We start from the raw sequence: 14,156 nt of genomic DNA on the forward strand, positions 1-14,156 counted from the left end.
CGGTATCTCACGAATAAATGCTTCAATGTTGTCTTCCAATGCGTCAATTAAAGCGGGCAATGTCATAACGAAGATTGGCATAAATATCTTCTCAGGCAGCCAGGCAGCCATTAAATCCCTGGAGAACGTATTTCCGAACACAAAAACCGCCCTCGACTGTCGCAGATCTCTCGAGAGATCTCACGAGAAGAAACAGCGCAAAATTCACCTTTTCTGGGTGTCGGGCCAACGAGTTTGCTAGACTGGGAACTACCCTACACATTCCAGGGATACTGTAATCTGTTGATTTGCCTCTAGCAACATGTAAGCTGTAAGTTTTCGGGACCAGGCTCGAAAGACAACGAATGATAGATGGTCACAAAGAGAGGGCTGTGAGCATTCCAAAGCTATGTGGCCTACCCTTGACCGCTTTACTGTCACTGGCAAGAACAGACGTCTCAATCATTGCGTCCGTCATGACAGGTCATTGTCTAATTGGAAAATATGCTGACAGACTGAAGGTTTCTAGTAACGACTTTTGCAAAAGCTGTGAGGACATCGAAGAAGAAGAGACTGTATAACACCATCTGTGTGTGTGTCCCGCACTGGCAGTCAGAAGGAGTTCCACTTTAGGTTCTCATTTCTTTGAGAACCTGTCTGATTTAGCGGACGTTAACATTCGCAAGTTGTCGGGCTATTTAAAACGATCTGAATGGTTAAACGATAGGAATGATATCACATTGGACGAAACGTCTAAGTGAGTGAGCAAGTCATGATCTTGTATTTTGGGGAAAAAATAGTTGGATATCACCTCATGATAGCGCTCACCATTCACAGTTAAGTTACGATTCGCATCATCTTTGAAGAAGTACGGTCCAATAATGCCACCAATAATGACTGAAATTTTGCATATAGTCAGTGCCAGCTACGGTCCAAATCGGTCTGTAACATGAAATAGCTCCCATATAAACCGATCTCTCAATTTGATTTCTTTAGCCCCTGGAATCCGCAATTTTTGTCGGAACTGGCTGAAATTTAGCATGTAGTGCTCTGTTATGCCTTTCAACAACTGTGTTAAGTACGGTCTAAATCGGTATATAAACTGAAATCTGTGCTGCAATATGCACCGATCTCCCGATTTGAATTTTTAAACCCCTGAAAGCAGCAATTTTTGTCCGATTTAGCTGATATTTTGTGTTTGGTGTTTTTTTTATGACTTCCAACAACTGTGCCGCATACGGCCTACATCGGTCTCTAACCTGGTACAGCTCCCATAAAAACCGATCGCCCGATTTGACTTCCTGAGCTTTTACAAGCCGCAATTTTTGTCCTATGTGTTTTGTTATGACTTCCAACAACTGTGTTAAATATGGTTCAAATCGGTCTATAACCTGATATAGCTCCGATCTCCAGATTTGATTTCTTGTGCCCTTACAAGCCGCAATTTTTGTCCGATTTGGCTGAAATTTTGTGCTTGGTGTTTTTTTTATGACTTCCAACAACTGTGCCAAGTAAGGCCAAAATCAGTCTATAACCTGATATAGCTCCCATGTTAACCGGCCTACATACCAAAAAGATGCGGCCCGGCCGAACTTAGCACGCTCTTACTTCTTCTGGATGCATTGGTACCTCTTGCAATGATTCTGGCTTATCTTCATTCCAAAATCGACAATTCTGCTTATTTACGCACCCATTGAGCCAAAAGTAGATTCTTGACAGAGCACGCAAACTGAAGATGTATGATGACAGTGAAACAAAACACGAAATGTGCGTGGTGTGTTCCCCAAAAAGATAATAACTAAAAAATCACCCTTTATAACGTAAGAAGATGAAATCAAAACTCATTTGGCTTGGGAAAATGGTAGTTTGAAAACTTCAAATTTCAAAACAAGCTCAAGTTTACATCAAAGAACTTTGGGGAATAACAGCGATCGTATTTAGCGATAGCAAAAGTAGCCAATTACTTTAGAATCAAATACACCTTAAATTTTTTTTTTAAATTTATGTTGATCTTGCTTGCTTGTGTACAGGTCTTTATTTGTAAGCAAATGAGAAGGCTGTCTGTAATGGAATGCCATGTATCATGCAAAGCAACCAAAGGCTGCTCGAACGTAGTATCGTAGCATGTCAAACTATGGCAGTCATTTTATAAAATTAAATTTTAATTTGTCTTCTCTCGCAAAAAAAAGTTTCTCAAATGTATGTTGCGAAATTTTGCTCAAAATTAAAATTAGTTTGTAGGACTGATTTTCATTCTCTTGTAGCACGTTTAACTTTCACCACCTGCTTGTGCCACCTAGCCATCTGCCAAACGAAAGAACTTTTTTCTTTACTTTTAACCTCAAGTATGCCTCGTGAAATAATTCCTTTGGCTATTCACACTTGGATGCGTTCTTTTTACATCCTGCAAAGAGTGAAACAGAACACATGTCTGAAAAATGAATACCTGGAAATGGGAATAAAAGAAGACCAGGATTCATCCACCACGAATGTGTTGTGCAATCGCCCCGGGCTTGTGAGTATAAAGCAACGGATAAGAAAAAGCCAAGGGAAGATAAAGAGTTGTTCTGAGATCATTTTCAATTTTGATAAACTTTTACCCGTTTATCTGAGTGGTAAAAAATGTTCTAGAAATTTGTAGAGGAGACGAAATGCGTCCCATAGTGGTTGGTTGTGTGTTGCCATCTTTGGCTTTCCTTTTCCATTGGCATCTCCGATCTTTGAGCTCGTCTTGAAAGAGAAACAAACAAAAAAACCCGTATTATCTTCAAAAGCCCTAGCATTTGTGTCAAGTAAACCACCTCTTAACCGAAAAATCAGACTCGTTATTCGCTGTGTGAAGATTTGGGTACGCATCGTGAAATCGTGAGGATACAGCCCTATCTTCGTTCGTAAGCCTCTCCTTAGTAATCAGTTCCCTTATTATAACGTCGTCAAGTGAGCCTAATTTCCATCCTCAGAGGCCCATATTTAAGACCATCACAGTCTTCTCGACAATCAAACGTGGAAGCCGGTGTCGCGAGACCTATAACACCTTATTCACGTAATCAAAATGTAGTCTAAGGGTTTCTTTGTGCATATTAGATAAACCATACTCAGGTGAAAAGGTGAAGAACTGCCCTTACCTACGCAAGCACGAACCTACCTATGCCGGAGCCTGTGTCACCCCCCGTCTGAACCATTCTGTTCCTTCAACAAACCTCAGCAGAGATACCAGAGGTACGTTCGCAAGTTCACCCAGATCACAGAAGAAACGGCTCCCCAGAAACGGAGCCTACGTCTCTGCAGACCCGGACGGGAACCAAGCAAGTGCTTAATAGTCTCCTGCTCATCGTCATCGATGCAACTCCTACAGAAGTCATTGTGCGGTATCCCCATGCGCGCCGCAATGCGGCCTATGGCACAGTGTCCAGTTATGACCCCTGTCAAAGTACTCATCGATACTACTTATCGAACGCCAGCAATTCCCTCGTCCTCCTCCGGTCGATGACCGGCCATAGCGCCTTCGCAGTCCGGCAATCATCTACAATGTCCCACCACGCCACCGACGCCGCCCGCCGGCCATCCCCTCTACTGTGTTCTGTAGCTCGAAAAATGGCACGTTGGCAAGACCTATAACTGGTCTGCCCGGCGGAGACGAATCCCTCCTGGCGCAGCCGTCCGCCCTCGCATTTCCTGAAATCCCCTCATGCCCAGGAACCCCGTAGCCTATCCAGGGATTCCAAACAGTCCGCCAGGCATCTCGACCTCACCATCATCGACCCCAAGGCTTTGAGCGCAGCCATACTGTCCACATAAATTCAGAGTTTCGAGTGCCCTTTTGCGGCTACTGCAATGGCACAGACCTCTGCCTGAAGGGCCGTACACTAATCCGGCAGTCTCAGAGACATACTGATATTGAATGCATCAGAGTACCCCATCTTGGAGCCATCTGTGTAGATCGAGGTCTCATCAAGTACACCATCCGCCCTCCATTCCTCCCTGTCCGAGCTCCCTCAGCCTAAGCGCGACCTGGCGGCGCAGTTCCAAATATAGGCCCCAATGGGCTGCATATCCAGCACCGCCTCCAGGCCTGCCTGCGGTGCGGATCTCAGCGCCCCTGTGATCCCGATGCAGGCAAGTCTTTGGACCTTCTCGAACTCCTTCACACGCGTCCTCGTCCCTGCGGCGTACCACCATACCAGTGCTCCATAGGCCAGTGCTGACCTCACGATGGCCGTATACATCCAATAAATCATCTTGGGAGTCACCCCCACTTCCTACCGAACATCCTCATACAGCAGTAAAAAGCGCACAGTGCCTTGCTGGTAAGTACTGTATCTTCTTCAGGAAGAACCTTAGTCGTTTCTTTTACCCACTTCATCATAGTTCTCGAAACCCCAAACTTGAACCTCGTAAAAAAATTTGACCGGGCAGCAGAGCTGCAAATCGCATGCTTTTTGGCCAATTGTATCTTCTCGTTGTATAAGTATCGCCACCATGTCAATACTATAGCCATCTATGATAACAGTAGTTTGCCAATGGGATGGTTCCTAAAGGAATGGTTGTGGGTCCGCGTTATGCCAAGATAATGTTTCATTCACAATTTCTTTTGACTGTTTACCGTATATTCATGCTAAGTTACCTCTAATTCGTGGTCCCTTTCTAAACACAAGGGCTGCTGTGTTAGCATAGGACTGCTGTATAAGCGGACATTTCTTACTGCTATTTCAACTAACAAAATCTGCTGTTTTGAATGCACAAGTCAACCATTGGGTCTTTTTTTTTTTTTTTGAGTGTAACTATTTTGTTTATTGTAACCCCTGTAGCAACTTTGCCTACAGTAAAAGTACCTTTCTTTTGTAGTAAAACCAAAAATTCTTTAATGGCAAAAGTGTTTCAATAGCCGCAATTGAGTATTCGTTTGCCGAACAAATTATTGTTCTCTCGTATCTCTCCTACTAGGAAGAGATAGGGGATGAGTATTTAAACGTATAGACCAGTGATGGGCGGATGGTAAACTGGGAAATTGACAATTTTTAAAGTTTCGGCATAGGTACGTCCGATGACAAAAATCATGAAATGTTTTGCCAATCCCAAGGCAAATGGTAAACTCGGAAATTGACCATTTTTTAAGCGCCACAGGTACACCCGATGAGAAAAATCATTAGAGCTTGTAACATAATTGAAATAAATCCAAAAATACTCTGGAAGAGTTTGAATTACCAAATAATATCTGCTTTTAATTGGTAAATATTCGAGTTAGAATTATGTTTCAACATTAAATTGTACTTGGTAGCCTTTTCAATATGCACAATCTATTTTAAAATTAAACAAGTAAAAGCGTGCTAAGTTCGGCCGTGCCGAATCTTATATACCCTCCTCCATGGATCGCATTTGACGAGTTCTTTTCCCGGCATCTCTTCTTAGGCAAAAAAGGATATAAGAAAAGATTTGCTCTGCTATTAGAGCGACATCAAGATATGGTCCAGTTTGGACCACAATTAAATTATATGTTGGAGACCTGCGTAAAATGTCAGCCACTTCGAATAAGAATTGCGCCCTTTGGGGGCTCAAGAAGTAATCTAGGGGTCAAGAAGTCAAAATCCCAGATCGGTTTATATGACAGCTATATCAGGTTATGGACCGATTTAAACCTTATTTGACACAGTTGTTAAAAGTAAGAATAAAATACGTCATGCAAAATTTCAGCCAAATCGGATAGGAATTGGGCCCTATAGAAGCTCAAGAAGTCAAATCCCCAGATCTGTTTATATGACAGCTATATCAGGTTATGAACCGATTTGAACCATACTTCGCACAGTTATTGGATATCATAACGAAATACCTCGCGCAAAAATTCATTCAAATCGGATAAGAATTGTGCCCTCTAGAGGCTCAAGAAATCAAGGCCCAAGATCGGTTTATATGACAGCTATATCAGGTTATGGACCGATTTGAACCATACTTGGCACAGTTGTTGGATATCATAACAAAACACGTCTTACAAAACTACATTCCAATCGGATAAGAATTGCGCCCTCTAGAGGCTCAAGAAGTCAAGACCCAAGATCGGTTAATATGGCAGCTATATCAGGTTATCGACTGATTTGAACCATACTTGGCACAGTTGATGGACATCATAACGAAACAGGTCGCGCAAAATTTCATTCCAATCGGATAAGAATTGCGCCCTCTAGAGGCTCAAGTAGTCAAGACCCAAGATCAGTTTATATGGCAGCTATATCAAAACATGGACCGATATGGCCCATTTACAATACCAACCGACCTACACTAATAAGAAGTATTTGTGCAAAATTTCAAGCGGCTAGCTTTACTCCTTCGGAAGTTAGCGTGCTTTCGACAGACAGACGGACGGACGGACAGACGGACGGACAGACGGACGGACAGACGGACGGACATGGCTAGATCGACATAAAATGTCGCGACGATCAAGAATATATATACAGAATGACGAAATTAGTATACTCCCCATCTTATGGTGGAGGGTACAACAAGTAAAAGCGTGCTAAGTTCGGCCGGGCCGAATCTGCTAAAATATGGGAGCAATATCTAGTTGTAGACAGAATTGAACCGTACTTGGCAAAGTTGTTGAGAGACATAACAGAACACTGCATGCAAAATTTCAGCCAAATCGGATAAAAGTCGCATCTTGTATGATCGGGAGATCGGTTTATATGGGAGCTATATCATGTTCTTGACTGATTAAAACCGTGCTTGGCACAGTTGTTGGGAGTCATAACAGAACACCATGTGAATAAATGTCAGCCAATTCTGATGACAATTGCGGCTTCCAGGAGCTAAAGAATTAAAATCGAGAGAGCTATATCCAAATCTGAACCGGTATGGCCCAATGACCTAAATCAATATTAAGTATATGAGCAAAATTTCAAACGGCTAGCTCTACGCGTTCGACCGGTATCGCGATTTCGACAGACGGAGGGACGGACATGGCTAGTTCGAATTAGAATTTCGAGACGCTCAAGATTATATATACTTTATGGGGTCCTAGATCAACATTTTGAGGTGTTACAAACGGAATGACCCCATCCTATGATGGTGGGTATAAAAATACCAAATTTATAAGCTTCAGATGTAAAATTTGTAGATTGGTCTATGCGGCAGCTATGTCAAAATATGGGCCGATTTGGATCTTATATGGCGTATGTCCTCCTCTACAAGATCAATTGGTAAGAAGTTGAGAACTTGTTTCCAATCTTCTCGCCGTTTGGCCCACTGTGTGACACCTCTAATCGAATAACAACTGGAAAAAATGCTTCTCCCGGAGGCCAATAAGACTAGCCAACGCACGCCTTTGAGCTCTGCTCCTTTGGTGTTCGCAAAAGACCACATGACTGAATGGCTTTTTGATTGAAATAACCATCTGCTCCGACAAAGAGTCAATTATTAAAAATTAGAAGCCTTGAGAGGAGCAAGAAAAGTTGCCACGTATAGTGTGAGGTAAAGTGACTAGGTGACTAGTCTCACAATGAGTTGTTGCCAGCTGTCAGACGTTCCAATTATTATTTGGAGACAAAATATTTCCATCTAACGTTGGCAGTTGTGCCCTCTTAAATGCGGCAGAAAAAAAAATAATTTTATTTTTTTATCTGTGAAAACTATTTTGAAGAAAATAATTTCCAGTTAAGAGTTTCGCAAGGGCTTCATATAATTAGGACCAATAGTAACAAAGAACCACCAAGAGCAGCAAATCGCCAATTGGATGGAGCCAAGAGCTCTGTCCAAATTCCCGAAATTTATGAAATAGTTTCCTGTATTTGATTTGTTGTGGAATTTATTTGATTGCTAAGGGGTATCTAAATCAAGAGACCACCACTGGCGGAGAGGGATGGCAAATGCTTGACAGTCTTCATGAAATCGGCAACCTCGCAGGCATATGAGTAGCCGGCGGTGATGTCGGTCTTCTTCCAGTTGATGTAAGTGACCTTGTCGCTGACATCGTTACAGATGACATAGTCCTTCTTGATTTGATCCAAAGTCAAGTGGGGATTGTTGACGCCAACAAAGACGATACCCTTTTGGGTGGCGGGTTCGATCATCACACGGAAATAGATCTTGGGCACAGGGATGAGGCCGTTGTTATTGGAATCGTGCGACAAATACAAAGGAGTTTCTACTCCATTCTTGTTGGGCAAGGTGGTTACACCCCAGACGCCAGTGTAGCAGTTGACATGCTTGGAAGTTTTGGAAACCTTAATGAAGGAAGAAAAGCAAAAAACCAAAAAACAATTTAACGCAAAATCTGGAAAATGTTCTATGACTTTAACTAACCCAGTCACGGACACCGTCTTCGACACGGGCCCAATTGCCAGCGTTGAACACTTGCCATTGGGGAGCGGCGTTGATGAATAAGAATGTGGCGCGTTGTTGGGTACCATATACGAAGTCGGCCTTGGCACCCATGTGACCACGGGCCAAGTAAATGTTCTTGGAGGAATCGAAATACTTGTCACCATTACCGCCCAATTCAGAGTTGATGGTTTCCTGTTGGGTCACCTGGGTGTAGAGTTTGTCAACATTTTTGCCATTGAAGAAACCACCGGTTTGGAAGGTGATGCGGTCCACACCAGTCTGGTAGTAGTTGTTGGCTGGTCCCAAGGAATGTTTGACATAGCGGGTCACTTCTTCCTGTTCGTTGAAACAGATTTCCATTTGTTCAACGAAGCGGGAGGAGGAGACTTCAAAGCCAACACCAACCAAGATGCCTCCGTTGCATGAGGAGCCCTTCTTCTTGGCCACAAAGCTGGGCCATGACTTGCAGATCAATTCAGAGAAATCAAAACTGGTGCCATCGACGCGGAAGGTTTTGCCACTCACACAGGTGGCTGTGATGAGCTTGGTGGCCTTGACCTTGAACTCTCCAGGGCAGAACATTTGCAGGGTCTTACCAGCATCGACTTGCATGACGCCAGTGTTCGAGTAGGGATAGAACTCGGCAGCATCTGTCTTCAAGAAGACAGGCTGGGGTTCACTCAAGCCTCCGCGAATGGTAATGCTGCATTCTGCAAAGGAAAATCCATTTGAATATCTGCTCCATTCTTCTTCTTTCACCTACTTTCGAACCTACCATTGGCACGAGCTTCGGGTACGACATCCACATAAACGTTACGTTCAAAGATTTCATCTTCCACTACGGGTGGCACTTCGGGCAGATCATCAGCGATCTTGAGCTTCTCCAAAAGATCGGTGGGCACACCGACCACTCCGGCTAAAGAGATGTGGGCGAGACAGCAGACCCCAGCCACCAGTAGTAGCAAACTTGCACCGAACTTCATCGCGTATTATTAACTTGTAACACCTCCATTGGCCATGACATGGCCTTAAATACCCGTTGGTCCGTTATCAATGGCGAGGGTATGATAACCAGCCCCTCTGACCCACTCGCCGCTTAGCTGAAATATTTTTTGCATTCAATCACCACTGGATCTAATTTCTGCTGCCGTTATCTCGGTGATTGTTTTCTTCGTTTTGCAACACTCTTCGCCTACTAATCTCGGTGATCAAGTGGTCAAAAGCTCGTCCCATTCTTATTTGTCCAATTGAAGTGGCTGTGTCGTACGTCATTTTAAAATTTCTATGTTACGGTAGCTACTAGAAATGAATTCCATTCAGAGTTATCTCAAGCGATTGATCGCCCCTGCGAATGCTGCTATCTAAGTGACGGCCTCTGATTCCCCCATTGTCTATCGGTATCAATGATAATAATTAGGCGAGGGCTATTAATGGAGTGATGGAAATGCCTTTCCTAAGTCACTCGCCACGAAAACGTACATCGGAAGACTTTTTAGCTGCGCATACCGATAGCATACCTCAGGCGGATTCCCTAACGCTTGGGGGTGGCTTAGGCAGGGCTGGTAGTGTAGGGGTAGACAGACAATTACAACACAATTACTCAACCAGGATGGCACGCAGTGCGAGAATTCGACATTTTTGTGGCACGTTCCGTGAACGAACGACGCAGGGAATGACAACACTCGAAGTGATAAACGGAACAAGTGTAAATAACCAATGAAATACCGTCAAAGGTAATAAATGAACGAGAACTTAATGTCATTTCCAATTTGGCTGAAGCACACCAATAAGAAGTGCTTTGTTTTTTGTTTGTTGCCTTCCATCATCTGCTGCTCCTCTGCCAGAAAAGGCCTCTTCCAACACTCACACACACCCACACACTCGTTGGTGTTTTTCCATTTGGCTTTCAACTTCAACAGCATTACGGCCGACGTGCTCCACAGGCGCCAGTAGTTTTTTTTGCCTGGCACATCGATCAGTCGATTACTACAAGTGCACCACACATGTCAATGGCAGCGATGGAGTTCATGAGGTGCTTAGCCTTTGGAAATCACCTACCGCTGCCATCCTTTGCCTCAGAGGTGGGTGGTCATGAGGCGCCTTGACAGTCAAAGAGATTTATCGCAAACGGAAGACTTTTTATTGGCACCTTCATCCAGAGTTGCCGCCAACTTGTTTCCGAGCTAATTTATTGGCATGTGGCATATACCAGCATATACCAAACATTGAAAGCATGACAAATTTTAATAAAATATAGTAAATATGATATAAATGCAATAAAATAAGCCACAATTAAATTATATGTTGGAGACCTGTGTAAAATGTCAGCCAATTCGAATAAGAATTGCTCCCTTTGGGGGTTCAAGAAGTAAAATAGAGAGATCGCTTTATATGGGAGCTGTGTCAGGCTATAGACCGATTCAGACCATAATTAAGACGTATGTTGATGGTCATGAGAGGATCTGTCGTACAAAATTTCAGGAAAATCGGATAGTAATTGGGATCTCTAGAGGCTCAAGAAGTCAAGATCCCAGATCGGTTTGTATGGCAGCTATATCAGGTTATGAACCGATTTGAGCCATAGTTGGCACAGTTGTTGGATATCATAACAAAATACTTCGTGCAAAAATTCATTCAAACCGGATAAGAATTGCGCCCTCTGGATGCTCAAGAAGTCAAGAACCAAGATTGGTTTATATGGCAGCTATATCAGGTTATGAACCGATTTGAATAATACTTAGCACCAAAATACTACGTGAAAAATTTCAATAAAATCAGATAAGAATAGCGCCCTCTGGCGGCTCAAGAAGTCAAGACCCAAGATCGGTTTATATGGCAGCTATGTCAAAACATGGACCGATGTAAACCATACTTAGCGCAGTTATTATAAGTGATATCAAAACAACACGTGCAAAATTTCAGTCAAATCGGAACAGAATTGTGTCCTCTAGAGAAGGCAAGACCCAAGATCGGTTTATATGGCAACTATATCAAAACATAGACCGATATGGCCCATTTACAATACCAACCGACCTACACCAAGAAATATTTGTGCAAAATTTCAAGCGGCTAACTTTACTCCATCGAAAGTTAGCGTGCTTTCGACAGACAGACGGACGGACGGACGGACGGACGGACGGACGGACGGACGGACAGACAGACGATAATATTATAGAGTAAAAATGTTTCACTATACAATACTCTCTTATATGGCTCCGAAGCATGGGTACTTGCGAAAGCAAATGAGATGGAGTGTTTAAGAGAAAAATCCTTCGTTAAATATGTGGACCATTGTCCATTAATGGAGAATATAGGCGTCGTATGAGCCACGAGCTGTATGACGGCCATAGAGTAGTCAAGCGAATCAAAATGCAACGGTTGCGTTGGCTAGGCCATGTTGTCAGAATGGATGCAGAAGCTCCAGCGAAGTCTTTTGAAGGCGACCATAAAGAAACACAAAAGGGGAAGACCAAAACTCCGATGGAGTTACCTATTGTAGAGCAACATCTCGAAACTGGGTGTCAGAGATTGAAGTCGAAGCGCAGAAGATTGCAGACATCTATTCTACATTCAGTTTGAGAAAAATTTTTTTTTTAAAACTAAAAAAAACTAGTAAAAGCGTGCTAAATTCGGCCGGGCCAAATCTTATATGCCCTTCAGCAATTTATACGATTTATAGACTGATTTAGATCATACCTGGCACAGTTATAGGAAATCATACCAAAACGACATGTGAAAAATTTCAACCAAATTTGATAACAATTGCCCCCTTTAGAGGCTCGAGAAGTCCGACCGCGAGATCGGTTTATATGGCAGCTATATCAAGTTATAGACTGAGACCTAGACCCTATTTGACGCAGTTGTTGGAAGTCATACGATATGTGCAAGATTTCAGCCAAATCGGATGATAAATGCGCCCTCTAGAAGCTCGAGATGTCTAAAAAAAGTGGACTGATTTGGTTCATTTACAATCCGCACCGATTTACACGAATAAGAAGTATTTTGTGCAAAATTTCAAGTGCCTAGCTTCACTCCTTCGAAAGTTAGAGTGCTTTCGAGGGACAGACGGACGGACGGACATGGCTAGATCGACTTAAAATTTCATGACGATCAAGAATACGCATACTTTATGGGGTCTTAGACGAATGTTCCGAGGTTTTACAAACGAAATGACGAAATCTGAAAATTAACTCTGATAAAACCATTTGTTTTTATACCCTCCACCATAGAATGAGGTTATACAAACTTCGTCATTCTGTTTGTAACACCTCGAAATATGCGTCTAAGACCTCATAAAGTATATATATTATTGATCGTCACGAAATTTAAAGTCGATCTAGACATGTCCGTCCGTCCGTGAGTCTGTCGAAAGCATGCTTTCTTTCGAAGAAGTAAAACTAAGCGCTTGAAATTTGAGATATTGAACTGAAATTTTGCACAGATTCTTTTTTTGTCCATAAGCAGGTTAAGTTCGAAGATGGGCTATATCGGACTATATCTTGATATAGCTGCCAGATAGACCGATCTCTCGATTTAAAGTTTTGGGCACATAAAGGCGCATTTATTGTCCGATTTCGCCGAAATTTGGGACAGTGGGTTGTGTTAGGCCCTTCGACATCCTTCTCCAATTTGGTCCAGATTTGAATATAACTGCCTTTTAGACCGAATATGCTTTTAGAGCTGTATCAGTTTATAAACTGAATCGTATCGTACTTGGCACAGTTGTTAAGAGTCGAAACAGAAAACCGCATGCAAAAGTTCAGACAAATCGGACAGAAATTGCGTCTTGTAAGGGCTCAAGAAGTCAAATCGGGAGATCGGTTTATATGGGAGTTGGTTTATATGGGAGCTGTATCAGTTCATAGACCGATTCGGACCGTACTTGGCATATTTGCCGAGGAAAAAATGCCGGTTAAGTGTCATTTCATGCTAGTTTACGCCTCAAGGCTCTCTTCCAGACTAGCGCAATTATAGTTCCAAGAGCATTCTGTCCCGAGTTTGAAAGACCTATCGCAATCATGGGACGTAAACCTTGTTGAAAGCCTCAGGGCATATCGGATCTCGGATCTTGGAGCAAGCGGGCCGCTACAAAGAGGGATACATGTGCAATCCCACAAAACCAATGCGGTTGTGGCGCTGGGCCAGTAACCCGCCCCGGAAAACTATGAGAAACAAAGGAATAGTAAAACCAACGTTGACGACCCACGCAAAGGAAAAAAGAACCATGATTTGCGGATCTGCACCCGGAATGTCCGCACTCTTAATAAAGTAAGGTGCAGTATAAGATGTATTAGAGAAGTACAAGGCAGATTTCGCAGCCTTACAGGAAGTGCGATGGACTGGGAATGGCGTCACTACAACACCAAACGGTGACGAACTGTACTAGCTAGCTGCCATAACACGAGGCATAAATTTGGCTGTGGACTTGTGGTTAATCGGAGGCTGAAACACCTTGTATCCAGCCTTACTCCGGTGGATGAGAGGCCAGCCACAATCCGCATAAAAGCCAAATTCTTCAACATCAGCCTTATTTGTGCCCATGCCCCGACGGAAGACAAAGACGAGCAGACCACGGATTATTTTCTACGAGCGTCTTGAGAGAGAATATGACCGCTGCCCCGTCCATGATATTAAAATCGTTCTGGGAGATTTTAATGCGAAGATAGGAAAGGAAGTCATTTTTGGTCCAATAGTCGGAAAGTTTAGCCTAAACGAGATAACGTCCAGTAATGGGTTGAGGCTGATAGATTTCGCCACGGCAAAAACATGGTAGTTAGTAGCACCAGATTTCAACCTAAAAATATTTACAAAGCCACATGGCTGTCACCCGATCAAAACACGAGAATCCAAATTGATGACGTTGT

General features: G+C 43.1%; 1 protein-coding gene across 1 annotated transcript; it reads right to left on the reverse strand.

Annotated features, from left to right (window-relative positions):
- Positions 1–7,758: 7,758 nt before the first annotated feature.
- Positions 7,759–9,290, reverse strand: LOC106096144 (uncharacterized). Its single transcript, XM_013263734.2, has 3 exons — positions 9,068–9,290; positions 8,272–9,002; positions 7,759–8,192 (listed from the first exon to the last, which is right to left on the reverse strand). The coding sequence occupies exons 1-3, from the start codon at positions 9,273–9,275 to the stop codon at positions 7,797–7,799; spliced, it is 1,335 nt and encodes a 444-aa protein (XP_013119188.2). The 5' UTR covers positions 9,276–9,290; the 3' UTR covers positions 7,759–7,796.
- Between the last annotated feature and the right edge of the window lie 4,866 nt (positions 9,291–14,156).

This window comes from Stomoxys calcitrans, chromosome 1 (genome assembly GCF_963082655.1).
Source record: "Stomoxys calcitrans chromosome 1, idStoCalc2.1, whole genome shotgun sequence".
Classification (NCBI taxonomy): domain Eukaryota; kingdom Metazoa; phylum Arthropoda; class Insecta; order Diptera; family Muscidae; genus Stomoxys; species Stomoxys calcitrans.

Bases quoted from the DNA above. Each gene is read 5' to 3' on its own strand.
- LOC106096144 (XM_013263734.2), bottom strand. From the start codon at position 9,275: ATGAAGTTCGGTGCAAGTTTGCTACTACTGGTGGCTGGGGTCTGCTGT. The intron at 9,003-9,067 runs GTAGGTTCGAAA...TTTCCTTTGCAG, and splicing joins ACCCGAAGCTCGTGCCAATG to AATGCAGCATTACCATTCGC. The intron at 8,193-8,271 runs GTTAGTTAAAGT...TCCTTCATTAAG, and splicing joins AAGACGGTGTCCGTGACTGG to GTTTCCAAAACTTCCAAGCA.